At 42.8% G+C, this 19,452-nt stretch overlaps 1 protein-coding gene across 1 annotated transcript; it reads left to right on the top strand.

Moving 5' to 3' along the window:
- The first annotated feature begins 13,645 nt into the window (after positions 1 to 13,645).
- LOC130975459 (uncharacterized) lies at positions 13,646 to 16,135 on the top strand. Its single transcript, XM_057900256.1, has one exon. The coding sequence runs from the start codon at positions 13,646 to 13,648 to the stop codon at positions 16,133 to 16,135; it is 2,490 nt and encodes an 829-aa protein (XP_057756239.1).
- The last annotated feature ends 3,317 nt before the right edge of the window (positions 16,136 to 19,452 follow it).

Genomic DNA, 19,452 nt, shown 5'->3' on the forward strand with positions numbered 1-19,452 from the left:
ATGGCATTAGAAAGTAGACATCCTGGGCTTTCCAGCAATATATAATAGTCCATACTTTGCCTAAGATTTGATGGCCCAAACCGGCGTAGCAATTCGGCCTCAGAAATTCCAGCATTAAACGCTGGAACTGGCATAAAACTTGGAGTTAAACGCCCAAACTGGCATGAAAGCTGGCGTTTAACTCCAGAAAAGGTCTCTACACGAAAATGCTTCATTGCTCAGCCCAAGCACACACCAAGTGGACCCAGAAGTGGATTTTTCTGTCATTTACTCATTTCTGTACACCCTAGGTTACTAGTTTACTATTAATAGGACCTTTTGACATTGTATCTGTACCTCATGACACTTTTACATGTTTCATTGTATACTTTCCACGGCATGAGTCTCTAAACCCCATGGTTGGGGGTGAGGAGCTCTGCTGTGTCTTGATGGATTAATGCAATTACTACTGTTTCTTATTCAATCATGCTTGCTTCCATTCTAAGATATCACTTGTTCTTAACCCGGATGAATGTGATGATCCGTGACACTCATCATCATTCTCAACTATGAATATGTGCCTGACAACCACCTCTGTTCAACTTTAGATTGAGTAGATATCTCTTGGATTCCTTAACCAGAATCTTCGTGGTATAAGCTAGAACTGATGGCGGCATTCAAGAGAATCCGGAAGGTCTAAACCTTGTCTGTGGTATTCTGAGTAGGATTCAATGACTGAATGACTGTGACGTGCTTCAAACTCCTAGCAGGCGGGGCGTTAGTGACAGACGCAAAAGGATCGATGGATTCTATTCCGGCCTGACCGAGAACCGACAGCTGATTAGCCATGCTGTGACAGAGCATAGGAACATTTTCACTGAGAGGATGGGAGGTAGCCACTGACAACGGTGAAACCCTACATATAGCTTGCCATGGAAGGAGCCTTGCGTGTTTGATGAAGAAGACAGTAGGAAAGCAGAGATTCAGAAGATGGAGCATCTCCAAAACCTCAACCTATTCTCCATTACTGCTGAACAAGTACTAATTTCATGTTCTGTTGCTTTTTACAATCAATCATGATAATTTCTGATATCCTGACTAAGATCTACAAGATAACCATAGCTTGCTTCAAGCCGACAATCTCCGTGGGATCGACCCTTGCTCACGCAAGGTATTACTTGGACGACCCAGTGCACTTGCTGGTTAGTTGTGCGGGATTGCAAAAGTGTGATTGCAATTTCGTGCACCAAGTTTTTGGCGCCGTTGCCGGGGATTGTTCGAGTTTGGACAACTGACGGCTTATCTTGTTGCTTAGATTAGGACTGTTTTATTTTTGTTGGTTTAGAGTCTTTTAGTTGAGTCTAGTTTCATATTCTAAGTTTGGTGTCAATTGCATGCTTTTGTTTTTCTTTTAAAATTTTCGATTTTGTATGTTCTTAGTCCCTTTTTGATTCATAAAAATTCTAAGTTTGGTGTCCTCTTTGTGTTTTTCCTTTAAAAATTTTCGAAAATTAGTGTTTGATTTTCTAAAAATTTTAAGTTTGGTGTCTTTTTGTTGTTTTTCTCTTTCCTCTTTTCAAAAATCAAATCTTTTTCATAAAAATTTTTCAAATAATATCTTTTTAATTGTTGTTTTCAAAATCTTTTTAATTAACTAATTGATTCAGTTCTCAATTTGCTTTGATCTTGTTTTCTTTTTGATTTTCGAATTTTTTATTTTAATTTCCTTTTGTTTTATTTTTTTTTTTTGGTTAATTCTTAAAAAAAAAAAAAAACCAAAATTTATCTACTTGCAATCATTATCATTTCCCTTTTGTCCATTATGGACCTAAGAGGGATTGATCAGTCCAAAAGGACTCTGGGGTCATATGCTAACCCCATTACAGCTGCATATGGGAGTAGCATCTGTACACCTCCCATCAAAGCAAGCAGCTTTGAGCTAAATCCTCAACTCATTATCATAGTGCAGCAAAACTGCCAGTATTCCGGTCGTCCACAGGAAGAACCTACTGAGTTTCTGGCACAGTTCTTACAAATTGCTGACACAGTACATGATAAAGAGGTAGATCAGGATGTCTACAGACTATTACTGTTTCCATTTGCTGTAAAAGATCAAGCTAAAAGGTGGTTGAATAACCAACCTACAGCAAGCATAAAGACATGGAAACAGTTGTCAGACAAATTTCTGAATCATTTTTACCCTCCAAAGAGGATGACACAGCTAAGGCTGGACATCCAAGGCTTTAAACAAGAGGATAATGAATCCCTTTACAATGCCTGGGAGAGGTATAGAGGTATGCTAAGGAAATGTCCCTCTGAAATGTTTTCAGAGTGGGTACAGTTAGACATTTTCTACTATGGGCTTACAGAAAAAGCTCAGATGTCTTTAGACCACTCAGCTGGTGGATCTATACACATGAGGAAGACAATTGAAGAAGCTCAAGAGCTTATAGACACTGTTGCTAGAAACCAATACTTATATTCTAGCAATGAGTTCGTTCCAAAAGAGGAAGTCATGGCATTAGTCACTGATCCCAACCCTCAAGAACAGATGAATGAGCTTAATCAACAATTGCTCCTGATGACAGAACAGTTAGCAGAATTTAAAGAAATACTCTATGATACTAAGGTTGCTAACAAGAACATAGAACTGCAGTTGAATCAAGCAAAACAGCAAATATCTAAACAGATAACAGAGGAATGTCAAGCAGTTCAACTGAGGAGTGGGAAGACACTGAATACCACTGCTCAAAAGAGCAAAAAGCCAAACAAGGAACAATTGACAGAGGATAACCAAACCACTGTTCAGAATCCCTCTGAGGACAGTAAGAGCCCAGAGAGGAATATTGGCGTTCAAACGCCAGAAAGGGAAGGAAAGCTGGCGTTAAACGCCCATTCCTTGCCCAGTTCTGGCGTTCAAATGCCAGAAAAGGGGGAAAAGTTGGCGTTAAACGCCCATTTTCCACCCAATCCTGGCGTTCAGACGCTAAGGGGAGATCAGACACCTGAGAGTGCTGACAGTAATCCCTCTAACAAGGCTTCTTCAACGACTTCTGTAAGGGATAAACCTGCAGCATCTAAGGTTGAAGAATATCAAGCCAAGATGCCTTATCCTCAGAAACTCCGCAAAGCGGAACAGGATAAGCAATTTGCCCGCTTTGCAGACTATCTAAGGACTCTTGAAATAAGATTCCGTTTGCAGAGGCACTTGAGCAAATACCTTCTTATGCTAAGTTCATGAAAGAGATCCTAAGTCATAAGAAGGATTGGAGAGAAACTGAAAAAGTGTTTCTCACTGAAGAATGTAGTGCAGTCATTCTGAAAAGCTTACCAGAGAAGCTTCAAGATCCTGGAAGCTTTATGATACCATGCACATTAGAAGGTGCTTGCACCAAGACAGCTCTATGTGATCTTGGAGCAAGCATCAATCTAATACCTGCATCCACTATCAGAAAGCTTGGGTTGGCTGGAGAAGTCAAACCAACCAGGATATGCCTCCAACTTGCTGATGGCTCCATTAAACACCCATCAGGCATAATAGAGGACATGATTGTCAAGGTTGGACCCTTTGCCTTTCCCACTGACTTTGTGGTGCTGGAAATGGAGGAGCACAAGAGTGCAACTCTCATTCTAGGAAGACCTTTCCTAGCAACTGGACGAACTCTCATTGATGTACAAAGAGGGGAAGTAACCCTCAGAGTTAATGAGGATGAGTTCAAGTTGAATGCTGTAAAAGCTATGCAGTATCCAGACACACCAAATGACTGCATGGGCGCTGACATTATTGACTCTCTGGTAGAAGAGATCAATATGGCTGAAAGCCTAGAATCAGAGCTTGAGGACATCTTCAAAGATGCTCAACCTGATCAAGAAGAACTAGAGGAAGCAAAGGAATTTTCGAAAATTCCTCAGGAGGAGGATAAACCTCCCAAACCTGAACTCAAACCTCTACCACCATCCCTGAAGTATGCATTTCTGGGAAAGGGTGACACTTTTCCAGTGATTATAAGCTCTGCTTTAAATCCACAGGAAGAGGAAGCACTGATTCAAGTGCTAAGGACACACAAGACAGCTCTTGGGTGGTCCATAAGTGATCTCAAGGGCATTAGCCCAGCTAGATGCATGCACAAGATCCTGTTGGAGGATAATGCCAAACCAGTGGTCCAACCACAAAGGAGGCTAAATCCAGCCATGAAGGAGGTAGTGCAGAAAGAGGTCACTAAATTACTAGAGGCTGGGATTATTTATCCTATTTCTGATAGCCCCTGGGTGAGCCCTGTCCAAGTTGTCCCCAAAAATGGAGGCATGACAGTGGTTCATAATGAAAAAAATGAACTGGTTCCTACAAGAACAGTCACAGGGTGGCGCATGTGTATTGACTATAGAAGGCTCAATACAGCCACCAGAAAGGATCATTTTCCTTTACCATTCATAGACCAAATGCTAGAAAGACTAGCTGGTCATGATTACTACTGCTTTTTGGATGGCTATTCAGGTTACAATTAAATTGCAGTAGATCCTCAGGACCAAGAGAAAACAGCATTTACTTGCCCTTCTGGCGTGTTTGCCTACAGAAGGATGCCTTTTGGTCTGTGCAATGCACCTGCAACCTTTCAGAGGTGCATGCTCTCTATCTTCTCAGATATGGTAGAGAAATTTCTGGAAGTCTTCATGGATGACTTCTCAGTATATGGAGACTCATTCAGCTCCTGTCTTAATCACCTAGCACTTGTCCTGAAAAGATGCCAAGAGACTAACCTGGTTTTAAACTGGGAGAAATGTCACTTTATGGTGACTGAGGGAATTGTCCTTGGGCATAAAATTTCAAGCAGGGGAATAGAGGTGGATAAGGCAAAGGTAGAGGTAATTAAAAAATTACCACCACCTGCCAATGTTAAGGCAATCAGAAGCTTTCTGGGGCATGCAGGATTCTACAGAAGGTTCATAAAGGATTTTTCAAAAATTGCAAAACCTTTAAGTAACCTGCTAGCTGCTGACACACCATTTGTGTTTGACACACAGTGTCTGCAGGCATTTGAGACCCTGAAAGCTAAACTGGTCACAGCACCAGTCATCTCTGCACCAGATTGGGCATTACCATTTGAATTAATGTGTGATGCCAGTGACCATGCCATTGGTGCAGTGTTGGGACAGAGGCATAACAAACTTCTGCATGTCATTTACTATGCTAGCCGTGTTCTAAATGATGCACAGAAGAATTACACAACCACAGAAAAAGAATTACTTGCAGTGGTTTATGCCATTGACAAGTTTAGATCTTATCTAGTAGGATCCAAGGTGGTTGTTTACACTGACCATGCTGCTCTTAAATACTTACTCACAAAGCAGGATTCAAAACCCAGGCTTATCAGATGGGTGTTGCTTCTGCAAGAGTTTGATATAGAAATAAGAGACAGAAAAGGGACAGAGAACCAAGTAGCTGATCATCTATCCCGAATAGAACCAGTAGCTGGGGCGTCCCTCCCTTCTACTGAGATCTCTGAGACTTTCCCAGATGAGCAACTCTTTGCCATTCAGGAAGCTCCATGGTTTGCAAATATGGCAAACTATAAAGCTGTGCGGTTCATACCCAAGGAGTACAGCAATGTGCAAAGAAAGAAATTAATTTCAGATGCCAAGTACTACCTCTGGGATGAACCATATCTCTTTAAGAGATGTGCTGACGGAGTGATCCGCAGATGTGTACCCAGAGAAGAAGCACAAAGGATCCTATGGCATTGCCATGGATCACAGTATGGAGGACATTTTGGAAGTGAGCGAACAGCCACTAAAGTCCTCCAGTGTGGCTTCTACTGGCCTACTCTCTATAAAGATTCCCGAGAGTTTGTGCGTAACTGTGACAGTTGCCAAAGAGCTGGTAACCTGCCTCACGGATATGCCATGCCTCAACAAGGGATATTAGAGATAGAATTGTTTGATGTATGGGGAATTGACTTCATGGGGCCATTCCCACCATCATACTCAAACACTTACATTCTGGTGGCGGTGGACTATGTATCTAAGTGGGTAGAAGCAATTGCTACACCCACTAATGATACCAAGACCGTGCTAAAATTCCTCCAGAAACACATTTTCAGCAGATTTGGTGTTCCCAGAGTACTAATCAGTGATGGGGGCACTCATTTCTGCAATAAACAGCTATACTCTGCTATGGTTAGATATGGAATCAGCCATAAAGTGGCAACTCCGTATCATCCACAGACAAATGGGCAAGCTGAAGTCTCTAACAGAGAGCTAAAAAGAATCCTAGAACGGACTGTGATAGCCCGAAGAAAGGATTGGGCAAAGAGCTTGGATGATGCTCTGTGGGCATACAGAACAGCATTCAAGACTCCTATAGGAACCTCTCTATACCAACTGGTGTATGGGAAGGCCTGTCATTTGCCTGTGGAACTGGAACATAAAGCCTACTGGGCAACCAGATTCCTAAACATGGATGCTCAGTTAGCTGGTGAAAAAAGATTGCTCCAGTTAAATGAGCTAGAGGAGTTCAGACTCAATGCCTTTGAAAATGCAAAAATTTACAAGGAAAAGGCAAAAAAGTGGCATGACAAGAAATTGTCAACCAGAGTCTTTGAGCCAGGACAAAAGGTTCTGCTCTTCAACTCCAGGCTCAAATTGTTCCCAGGAAAACTCAAATCCCGGTGGAGGGGTCCGTATGTGATCACAGGAGTGTCACCATATGAATATGTTGAGCTTCAGGATATTGATTCTGACAAAAAGTTCATTGTTAATGGACAGAGAATCAAGCATTATCTTGAGAACAATTTTGAGCAGGAATGCTTAAAACTGAGACTTGAGTGATTCCCAGTAAAGGTCCAGCTAAGGACAGTAAAGAAGCGCTTGCTGGGAGGCAACCCAGTCATTAGGAGGTTATATGATTAGTTCTTACAGAGGCAAGTATCAAAAATGAAGGAATTCACAGAGTTACAGAAGGATTCAGCTCAAAAAGCAGAGAAAATGAGCTTACTGGCGAAAAAACGCCAGTAAGGGGCATTTTGGGCGTTAAACGCCAGAATGGGTATCATTCTGGGCGTTTAACGCCAGGAATGGTGCCATTTTGGGCGTTAAACGCCAGAATGGGCACCATTCTGGGCGTTTAACGCCAGGTGTGCAGCATCCTGGGCGTTCAGAAAAACGCCCAGTGATAAAGGATTTCTGGCGTTTAACGCCAGCCAGGGCACCTGGCTGGGCGTTAAACGCCCAAAAGGGGCATCAATTGGGCGTTAAACGCCAGAATGAGTGCCATTCTGGGCGTTTAACGCCAGCAAGGTGGGGGGACCACAATTTTGTTTTCAAATCAGATTTTTTCAAACTTTCCTTTTCTTACCCATATTTTTCTACAAAAATACATTTCAATCTCTCATCATTCACTTTCAAATTTTCAAAAATCTAAAATCACTCTTCAAATCTCTCAAATCATTCCCAAATTTTGTTCAAAAATTTCACCCTTTTTTCTCAATTTCTTTCCATATCTTCTCAAATCTCCTTTCAAATTTCTTTTTTTTCGAAAACTCCCCTCCCCACCTTATAAATACACGTTTGGCTCCCTCTTTCCACCACACCATTCGAATTTCCTCTTCCTCCCTCTCTCTTCCTTCCTTTCTTTTGCTTGAGGACAAGCAAACCTCTAAGTTTGGTGTGCTTTTCCGTGATCACTAAGCCAAGATTCATCAAGATCATGGCTCCTAAGGGAAAACAAACCAATTTAAGAGGAAAGAAAGAGACTATTCCAAAGAATCTTTGGAATCAAGAGAAGTTCTTAACCAAAGAACATGAAAACCATTATCAAAAAATAATGGGTCTGAGGTCAGTGATCCCGGAAGTTAAATTTGATCTGAAAGAAGATGAATATCCGGGGATCCAAGAGCAAATTCGAAACAGAGGATGGGAAGTTCTAACCAATCCTGAAATAAAGGTTGGAAGGAACATGGTTCAGGAATTCTACTCAAATCTGTGGCTAACAGATAAGTAGAGAATGACTGGAACCGCTTACCATACCTACAGAACCATGGTCAGAGGGAAAGTTATGTACTTCCATCTGGACAAAATAAGAGAAATCTTCAAGTTACCTCAACTGCAAGATGATCCTGACTCCTTTAATAGGAGAATGGTGAGAGCAGATAAAGGGTTGGATCAAGTTCTAGAGGACATATGCCTCCCTGGAACTAAGTGGATAACCAATTCTAAGGGTGTCCCAAACCAACTCAAGAGGGGAGACCTCAAACCAATTGCAAGAGGTTGGCTAGACTTTATTGGGCGTTCCATATTGCCCACTAGCAACCGTTCTGAGGTCACCATCAAGAGAGCAGTGATGATTCATTGCATTATGCTTGGAAAAGAAGTGGAGGTTCATCATGTGATTGTTTGTGAGATCTACACAATTGCAAATAAAAATTCCACTGAAGCCAAACTGGCCTACCCAAGCTTGATCTCCTTGCTCTGTAAAGAGGCTGGGGTGAAGATGGAAGCAGATGAATTCATACCCATTAAACATCCAATCACCAAGAAGTCAATGGAAGGAGCAAGAGGAGCAGGGGCGTGAAATCCAAGAGATGAAACGCCAAAAGCTCTCCTCTCAAGCTGAGGGAGCATCCACTTCTCAAAATCAAGGTTGTTGAGTCCTAACTCTGTGAAAACCTCTATCATTAGGAGCCTATTTTTGCGTTTTTCTCTTGTTTTCTATTCCTATTTTTATTTTTTTTAGTCTCATCTTATATCTATATTTGAGTCTTGTTCTTAATTCATAATTAATAAAATTTATGCCTTAAAGTTATGAATGTCCTATGAATCCATCACCTCTCTTAAATGAAAAATGCTTTAATCACAAAAGAACAAGAAGTACAGGGTTTCGAAATTTATCCTTGAAACTAGTTGGATCAGTTTGATGTGGTGACAATACTTTTTGTTTTCTGAATGTATGCTTGAACAGTGCATATGTCTTTTGAATTTGTTGTTTTGAGAATGTTAAAATTGTTGGCTCTTGAAAGAATGAGGAGAAAGAGAACTGTTATTGAGGATCTGAAAAATCATCAAATTGATTCTTGAAGCAAGAAAAAGCAGTGAATCCAAAAAAAAAAAAATTTCGAAAAAAAAGAAAGAAAAAAAAAGAGAAGAAAAAGAAAAAGAAAGAAATAAAGTTGTGAACCAAGGCAAAAAGAGTGTGCTTAAGAACCCTGGACACCTCTAATTGGGGACTTTAGCAAAGCTGAGTCACAATCTAAAAAGGTTCACCCAATTATGTGTCTGTGGCATGTATGTATCCGGTGGTAATACTGGAAGACAGAGTGCTTTGGGCCACAGCCAAGACTCATACACTAGCTATGTTCAAGAATCATCATACTTAACTAGGAGAATCAATAACACTATCTGAGTTCTGAGTTCTCATAGATGCCAATCATTCTGAACTTCAAAGGATAGAGCGAGATGCCAAAACTGTTCGGAGGCAAAAAGCTACAAGTCCCGCTCATCTAATTGGAACTATGTTTCTTTGATATTTTGGAGTCTATAGTATATTCTCTTCTTTTTATTCTATTTTGATTTTCAGTTGCTTGGGGACAAGCAACAATTTAAGTTTGGTGTTGTGATGAGCGGATAATTTATACGCTTTTTGGCATTGTTTTTAGTATGTTTTTAGTATCTTTTAGTTAGTTTTTAGTATATTTTTAGTAGTGTTTAGTTAATATTCACTTTTCTGGACTTTACTATGAGTTTGTGTGTTTTTCTGTGATTTCAGGTATTTTCTGACTGAAATTGAAGGTTCTGAGCAAAAATCTGATTCAGAGACTGAAAAGGACTGCAGATGCTGTTGGATTCTGACCTCCCTGCACTCGAAGTAGATTTTCTGGAGCTACAAAAGCCCAATTGGCGCGCTCTCAACGGCATTAGAAAGTAGACATCCTGGGCTTTCCAGCAATATATAATAGTCCATACTTTGCCCAAGATTTGATGGCCCAAACCGGCGTAGCAATTTGGCCTCAGAAATTCCAGCGTTAAACGCTGGAACTGGCATAAAACTTGGAGTTAAACGCCCAAACTGGCATGAAAGCTGGCGTTTAACTCCAGAAAAGGTCTCTACACGAAAATGCTTCATTAATCAGCCCAAGCACACACCAAGTGGACCCAGAAGTGGATTTTTCTGTTATTTACTCATTTCTGTACACCCTAGGTTACTAGTTTACTATTAATAGGACCTTTTGACATTGTATCTGTACCTCATGACACTTTTACATGTTTCATTGTATACTTTCCACGGCATGAGTCTCTAAACCCCATGGTTGGGGGTGAGGAGCTCTGCTGTGTCTTGATGGATTAATGCAATTACTACTGTTTCTTATTCAATCATGCTTGCTTCCATTCTAAGATATCACTTGTTCTTAACCCGGATGAATGTGATGATCCGTGACACTCATCATCATTCTCAACTATGAATATGTGCCTGACAACCACCTCTGTTCTACTTTAGATTGAGTAGATATCTCTTGGATTCCTTAACCAGAATCTTCGTGGTATAAGCTAGAACTGATGGCGGCATTCAAGAGAATCCGGAAGGTCTAAACCTTGTCTGTGGTATTCTGAGTAGGATTCAATGACTGAATGACTGTGACGTGCTTCAAACTCCTAGCAGGCGGGGCGTTAGTGACAGACGCAAAAGGATCGATGGATTCTATTCCGGCCTGACCGAGAACCGACAGCTGATTAGCCATGCTGTGACAGAGCATAGGAACATTTTCACTGAGAGGATGGGAGGTAGCCACTGACAACGGTGAAACCCTACATACAGCTTGCCATGGAAGGAGCCTTGCGTGTTTGATGAAGAAGACAGTAGGAAAGCAGAGATTCAGAAGATGGAGCATCTCCAAAACCTCAACCTATTCTCCATTACTGCTGAACAAGTACTAATTTCATGTTCTGTTGCTTTTTACAATCAATCCAGATAATTTCTGATATCCTGACTAAGATCTACAAGATAACCATAGCTTGCTTCAAGCCGACAATCTCCGTGGGATCGACCCTTGCTCACGCAAGGTATTACTTGGACGACCCAGTGCACTTGCTGGTTAGTTGTGCGGGATTGCAAAAGTGTGATTACAATTTCGTGCACCATCGATCCAGTGCAAGGCGTGCGGAAACTAATCTCTGTGCCCCTACATTGTTCCTCGGCACAAAATCAGCCTACCTACAATTTTAATTGAAATGATGTCAAAAAAAACCATAACACATGCTGTTTTTACAATTTATGAATGGAAAATACTAAACCATACCTGGAAGCAAGAGGAAACCCGAACCGGTCAAAACCAGTGGGCCTCAAAGTGGGAAATCTCCAGAAAATCCAAGACTGTAGTAGCTGTAGCGGCCCAGCCAAGTTAACGACGTTCCTGTTTGTACCACGACAAAGACACCTATACAACCAGGCCAGTGTAGCGGAGCCCCAGCTATATCTGCCCAAGTCGTCCAATGATGCCAAATAAGGCAACCAGCGAAGGTGTACCCTGTTTGCGTTCTTGTCCGCAAACAGCTGAGACGACAACAGCAACAGGATATAAGCGCGTGCGTATACACGCACGGTCTCATCAGTAGCATCTGCAGGGAGAACCCAGAACCTCTCGTGGAACCATGTGTAGCACACTGTCATCTGCTTGACTTTACTCTGTGGAGGTAACTCCCCGAACAACTCCCGGAACCACACCCATTCTGGTCTACCGTGTTCCATCAGATTCTCAAACTCAGTCAAGCACCCACTAACGGGCGCACCATCAATCGGCAAACCCAGCTGATACGCAACATCCTGTAAAGTAATGGTTCACTCACCAAACGGCATATGGAACGTGTGGGTCTCCGGACACCACCGCTCAATAAATGCGCTAAGGAGAGACTCATCAACCCAGAACCACTGACTGTTTAGCCTAGCCAGATGATACAGGCCCGCAGTCTCCAGATACGGTATAATCCGGTCATGTAAGGGCATATTCTGCTGCCGCCTAACGGTGCTAATAACCCTACTAGGCTGCAAAACGTGGGTAACAAGATCCCTTAACATACAACCATTACAAACAACACCAAACATAATTTTCGTAAAAATTATTAGACTCGTCACATTAAATTCATTGATTCTCTTATTGTGTAATAAACAGTGAAGCTACGAATACTATGCACTCATTATAACAATATAAATACAGAAAAAAATATTTTTCAATAAAATATTAACATTTATAATAAAATATTTTACAAAAATACTATTAACCAGACTAACAAGATAAATAAGCATAATAAAATATGCATTACTAACAATACCGATAATAATATTAACATTTATGTAGACAATATTAATAAACGCCTCACATTTTGATTGACAGTAACCATAATAATATCAATATTTATGTAAATAACATTAATCAGAATAACAATACAAATAAACATAATAAAATATTTTTACTAACAATATTCCTAATAATATCAATTGCTATATTAGTATGAATTTTAATAACAATAATAATAACAATAATAGTAACTAACCTCTTCGTCGATATATCCTGCCACGTGAGCGACACCATTTAGTCGGAACAAGCGATCCTCATCCTCCATTGGCTCCACCACCCACTCCTCCTTCACACCTCCAAAGTTTTCCCAAATCCTCTCAACACAACAACAACTTCCTTTTTTTTGTGCTGTCTCAAATGATCCGTCCCTGCCTTCAGCGGATTACTTATATAGCTACACACACATAAACCGTGGTGGGTTACCAGGTTTTATGTCCAATCAACTTTCCTCATAAACCGTGGTGACTCTCCACAGTTTATGCATGCCATCTTTCTTTCGTAAACCGTGGTGACTTACCACGGTTTACACTCTATAATTTTTGCCCATAAACCGCTGGGACCTGCCACGGTTTATGAACGTTTTGAAATCGTGGTGGGTTACCACGGATTACATAGAAATGGCTTTTTGCACATGCACGTAACAACAAACACTTTTGCACATTTAGGTAAAGGAATCTCCCATTCTATTTAAATAAGTAAATTGCCCTTTTATTTCTTGATGACTGTTGATTAATTTCTCGTGCTATTGTTAAAATCTTGCATGTACGATATTTTGCATTACTAATTAATATATAGGGCAATTTACTTAAATAAATAGAATAGCAGAATCGTTTACCTAATTGTGCAAAACTGGTTGTTGTTACGTGCATGTGCAAAAAGCCATTTCTATGTAATCCGTGGCAACCCACCACGGTTTCAAAACGTGCATAAACCGTGGCAGGTTCCATCGGTTTATGGGTAAAACTTATAGAGTGTAAACCGTGGTATGTCACCACGGTTTACGAAGGAAAGATGGCATGCATAAACCGTGGAGAGTCACCACGGTTTATGAGGAAAGTTGATTGCACATAAACCCTTGTGGGTTACCACGGTTTATGTAGGGTAAATAATGGCCAGAAAACCTTGTAGGTTCCCACGGTTTACTATGACGGGAAGTCTATATATATGTGGGTGATTCAAGCTCCATAAGAGATCATTCTCACAATGGCTAGTGAGGAAGAGAGTTTTCTTGCCCTAGTGCATTGCTCTGGGAAAATAAAAAAAAGCAAAAGCCAAGGTGTGAAGTTTACGACAGAGAACCACTAAGTATTTTTATCAGTTCGTCGATGAGTTTGTCAGATTTGAAGAACAGCATCTTGGAGAAGCTTGGCGTGTTGGGTAGCAAGTGGGTGAAGAAACTATTCTACAAGATTCCCATGGCGGTTGTCTCGACCGGTGTTCAGTATGAAACCTTTGCGGTTAAGGCTGATGAAGATATTAGGGTTCTGTTCTACTATGTAAGGAGTTTTCCGGAGATCAGAATCCATGAGTTGTTCGCGAAGTTGGAGGTTGGTGTCGATAGTTCTGGGGCATCCGCTCCAGTTCCTTGCCCAGCTGCCGCGGGTGGTGCATCTAGTTCGATGCCTGCGGTCAGACCGTATCTTCTGCCGGTTCAATCACCTTCGTTTGCGGCTGATTTAGACCGAACAGAGGTTGTTGGTTCTGTACCTTTGGAGAATGCAGCAGTCATTGAGCCTCCCCACGTTGTGGGTACCGGTGGTGGCCTCGTACCTTATATCGAAGACTTTGGTGGACCTGATCAAGTAGAGAATGCAATGCGTGACGATGAGTCTGACCAGGAGCCTGTTGATATCGATGGTGACAGCGACGATGACATAGGTGGCGATCCACATGCGCAGCATCGGCCTTCAAGTTCTGGTTCTCATCAGTACCCTCCACACTTCTCCACACTAAACTTGGAAGCTCTTGGTCAACAGGAAGACAGTGGTAACAGAGTGGGGGGATCTTCTACAGAATTTCAGATTGGGCAATCATTCCAGAGTAAAGAAGAAGCTGTGCAGAGTGTAAAGGACTATAGCATCCGGCGAGGTGTTGAGTACAGAGTCATCGAATCGGATCATTTGAAGTATCATGGAAAATGCAAGGAATTCGGCAAGGGTTGTAGTTGGTTGATTCGTGTAGCGCTTCGTGCACGAAAGGGGACTTGGGAGGTTAGGAGGTACAACGGGCCACACACATGCCTCGCAACTTCTATTTCAAGTGATCACCGTCAGCTGGATTACCACATTATATGTGCGAGGATTCTTCCTATGGTTAGGGCCGATGCTGCAGTTACGGTAAAGGTACTTCAACAAGCGACAGAAGCTGATTACGGTTTCAGGCCTAGTTACAGGAAGGTTTGGATGGCTAAGCAGAAGGCAGTGGCACAAATATACAGAGATTGGGAAGAGTCTTACGCGGAGTTGCGACGTTGGATGCTAGGGATCCATGCAATAATGCCGGGAACAATCACGGTGCTGAAGACGTCTCCTGTTCGGATTGGTGGTGGGGTTGATGAGTCCACGGTGAACTTTCACCGGCTTTTCTGGACATTTCCACCCTGTATCGAGGCATTCCGGCATTACAAGCCCCTCGTCAGTATTGATGGTACCCACTTGTATGGGAAGTATGGAGGGACGCTGCTATTGGCGATAGCTCAGGACGGGAACTCGAACATCCTCCCGATAGCATTTGCCCTTGTGGAGGGCGAAAATGCAGAGTCGTGGTCATTCTTCTTGTCCAATCTCCGAGAGCATGTGACTCCTCAGGAGGGTATCCTTGTTATCTCTGACAGGCATAATGGGATCAAGGCAGGGCTTGAGGCACCTGAGACTGGATGGCTTCCTCCTCGGGTTTTTCGGGCATACTGTATAAGGCATGTGGCTGCGAATTTTGCCCTAACGTTCAAAGGTAAGGACTCAAGGAGGATGCTGGTGAATGCTGCCTACGCAAAGACTGAGGCAGAGTTTTACTACTGGTTCGACATCATGCGGACTGAGAATCCAGCAATGTGTGACTGGGCCAACCGTATGGAGTATGACAAATGGACCCAACATGAGGATGCTGGTCGACGGTTCGGGCACATGACCATAAACATCAGTGAATGTGTGAACTTCGTGCTAAAGGGAACACGCAACCTGCCGGTCACATCGTTGGTTAAGTCAACCTACGGGAGGCTTGCTCAGCTATTTGTGGTACGGGGACAGACAACAGAGGCACAACTCGGATCTGGCCATGAATTCTGTCAGGCATTGGTCAAGGCTATTGATCGGAACCTAAGAGACTCTAGGTGCTTCACTGTGACATTATACGACAGGCATCAGTCCGAGTACACTGTCGCTGAGACAACACCAACGGGGACCTTCTCGCTGGGTAGCTATAGAGTTTCCCTTAAAGATCACCGATGCGACTGTGGCCACTTCCAAGCGCTGCATTATCCTTGTTGCCACGCCATTGCGTGTTGCGCCTACTCCCGGCTTAACTGGGCGTCATATGTTCACGAGGTGTATCGTATGAGTGAGGTGTTCAACGTTTACAACCAGGGGTTTCTCCCACCTATCCCTGAAGGACTATGGCCTCCATATGCTGGGCCAACCATCATTCCTGACCCTAATATACGGCGTGCAAAGGAAGGTCGTCCAAAGGCAACAAGGATCCGTGGAAGTATGGATCAGTCTCAGGAGAATCAGCCGAAGCGTTGTGGGCTATGCCATCAGCCTGGGCATACGCGGAGGAACTGTCACCAGCGAAGACAAAGTGGTGGAGGGGATGCGTAGATCTCATGTCGTGTAACATGCCGTCTATGCTGTTTCAGTTGTTTCATGGTCTATATAATCTTAGTAATGTATGGTTGGTTAAGTATGTGACTGTCAACATGTTTCTTTAACACAAAAATTTCAGATGAATAAACTCCTGTTATTTTACCTGTTTGATTAAACCACTTTGGACATCTTTCATATTGTGCATTATAATATAAACCGTAGAGGAACATATCAAATAATCTGAAACCGGTTAAACTACTTGGTCAAAAGATAAATAATATTTAACATAAGTCTAAAAGCCATAAATACTAAGTAGCATGCTCAATACATAAACTAACAAAGTCCCTACCGGATAGGAACATATAAAATAACTAATCAGAATCCTCAATGGTGTCACTGTCATCATCGTCGAACTGGCCAAGCAGGTGACCTCCGGTGCCACACAAAGGAGGACGCCTCACCCGCCTAGGTCTGTGATCTGCCGCTGGTGCTGAGGGCTGTGCGGGAACCGCGCTGAAAGCAGAGGCAGGTGTCCCTCCTAACGCAAACCATGGGTCAGACGGAGATATTGCAGGCTCATTGAGGTCAACTGCCAACTGAGCCTGAACATCGTCACTCCGTGGCTGCTGATCAGCAAACTGGGCATGCTCCTCAGGCATCTGTGGCCTATAATGGGTATCATCATCATCCCTAAGCATGTCTGCTATGTCCCTGTAGAACTCGGACTCAGTAACAGGATCAGCAATGTCCATCCCGACAGCCGCGGTAGTAAACTCAGCAAAAGCATGTGGGCTCACGTTCCCAAACAGCTGAGAGTTAGTACCTACGTCGAACGTCGGCTGATCCATAGCTGATGTTGATCCAACTACCTCCTCACCGGACACGTGATCAGTGCCGTCCCCCTGCTCGGATGGTCTTCTGTCAGGCGCACCTCGACGGTTAGGCCGCGCAGGTGGCTGTCTGCCTCTACATCGAGGAACACGGTAGTCCACTGCATCCCCAGGCTCAGCTCCAGGAACATCCTGCTCCAAACGGTCGGCAAACTCCCTCCACTCGCGATCGGTGGTCCGGGTCCCTATACGGCGACGCCGATCGACTCGTCTGTTATCTGGTCTGTCATAAACGTGCACTCTAGGAGGTGCCTGGGACGACCCTCTGTGACACGCCTCCTCAGTCAACACAATCTGCCTCGGATCCTGAAATGCTACATCTGGGGATAGGAACCTGTGCGCCACACGGCACCACCACTCCAGGTAATCTGCTGATGGACCGGGGTCGAGGACTCGATCGACCCATATGACTAACTGAAGCCTGTCCTCCCAAAGCTGGTGCCACTCCTGATAATATGTAGGAAACCACCGGTCCCCACCCCTACCATCCTTCGCATGTAGCCAATCTATGTTCAGAGCTCCCTCTGGGAGATGCTGAACACCGCCGAACTGGGGTAGAACCCTATCGACCTGGTGCCACTCGATCGCAGTAAAATATATCAGGCTAGTGACGGCTGTCCATAGCTGTCGGTGCTCGTCAGCTAGTATCTCCGGATGAATAACAGCATAAACATCAACAGAAGAATAAGGCTCCCACACAAACTGCGTAGAAACAGTAAGAGTTTGATGAGACAGTGACATTTAAGAAAAACTAGTACAAGTATCAGTAATAAATAAATGACTCACATCGTGGACACGCAGTCGATCCAGTGCAAGGCGTGCAGAAACTAATCTCTGTGCCCCTGCATCGTTCCTCGGCACAAACTCAGCCCACCTACAATTTTAATTGAAATGATGTCAAAACAAACCATAACACATGCTGTTTTTACAATTTATGAACGAAAAATACTAAACCATACCTGGAAGCAAGAGGAAACCCGAACCGGTCAAAACCAGTGGGCCTCAGAGTGGAAAACCTCTAGAAAATTCAAGACTGTAGTAGCTGTAGCGGCCCAGCCAAGTTAACGACCTTCCTGTTTGTACCACGACAATGACATCTATACAACCAGGCCAGTGCAGCGGAGCCCTACCTATATCTGCCCAAGTCATCCAATGATGCCAAATAAGGCAACCAGCGAAGGTGTATCCTATTTGTGTTCTTGTCCGCAAATAGCTGAGACGACAACAACATTAGGATATAAGCGTGTGCGTATACGCGCACGGTCTCATCAGTAGCATCTGCAGGGAGAACCCGAAACCTCTCGTGGAACCATGTGTAGCACACTGTCATCTGCTTGACTTTACTCTGTGGAGGTAACTCCCCGAACAACTCCCGAAACCACACCCATGCTGGTCTACCGTGTTCCATCAGATTCTCAAACTCAGTCAAGCACCCACTAACGGGCGCACCATCAATCGGCAAACCCAGCTGATACGCAACATCCTGTAAAGTAATGGTGCACTCACCAAACGGCATATGGAACGTGTGGGTCTCCGGACGCCACCGCTCAATAAATGCGCTAAGGAGAGACTCATCAACCCAGAACCACTGACTGTTTAGCCTAGCCAGATGATACAAGCCCGCAGTCTCCAGATACGGTATAATCCGGTCATGTAAGGGCATATTCTGCTGCCCCCTAACGGCGCTAATAACCCTACTAGGCTGCAAAACGTGGGTAACAAAATCCCTTAACATACAACCATTACAAACAACACCAAACATAATTTTCGTAAAAATTATTAGACTCGTCACATTAAATTCATTGATTCTCTTATTGTGTAATAAACAGTGAAGCTACGAATACTATGCACTCATTATAACAATATAAATATAGAAAAAAAATATTTTTCAATAAAATATTAACATTTATAATAAAATATTTTACAAAAATACTATTAACCAGACTAACAAGATAAATAAGCATAATAAAATATGCATTACTAACAATACCGATAATAATATTAACATTTACGTAGACAATATTAATAAACGCCTCACATTTTGATTGACAGTAACCATAATAATATCAATATTTATGTAAATAACATTAATCAGAATAACAATACAAATAAACATAATAAAATATTTTTACTAACAATATTCCTAATAATATCAATTGCTATATTAGTATGAATTTTAATAACAATAATAATAACAATAATAGTAACTAACCTCTTCGTCGATATATCCTGCCACGTGAGCGACACCATTTAGTCGGTACAAGCGATCCTCATCCTCCATTGGCTCCACCACCCACTCTTCCTTCACACCTCCAAAGTTTTCCCAAATCCTCTCAACACAACAACAACTTCCTTTTTTTGTGCTGTCTCAAATGATCCGTCCCTGCTTTCAGCGGATTACTTATATAGCTACACACACATAAACCACGGTGGGTTACCGGG

The sequence above is a fragment of the Arachis stenosperma genome, chromosome 4 (genome assembly GCF_014773155.1).
Source record: "Arachis stenosperma cultivar V10309 chromosome 4, arast.V10309.gnm1.PFL2, whole genome shotgun sequence".
NCBI classification, from domain to species: domain Eukaryota; kingdom Viridiplantae; phylum Streptophyta; class Magnoliopsida; order Fabales; family Fabaceae; genus Arachis; species Arachis stenosperma.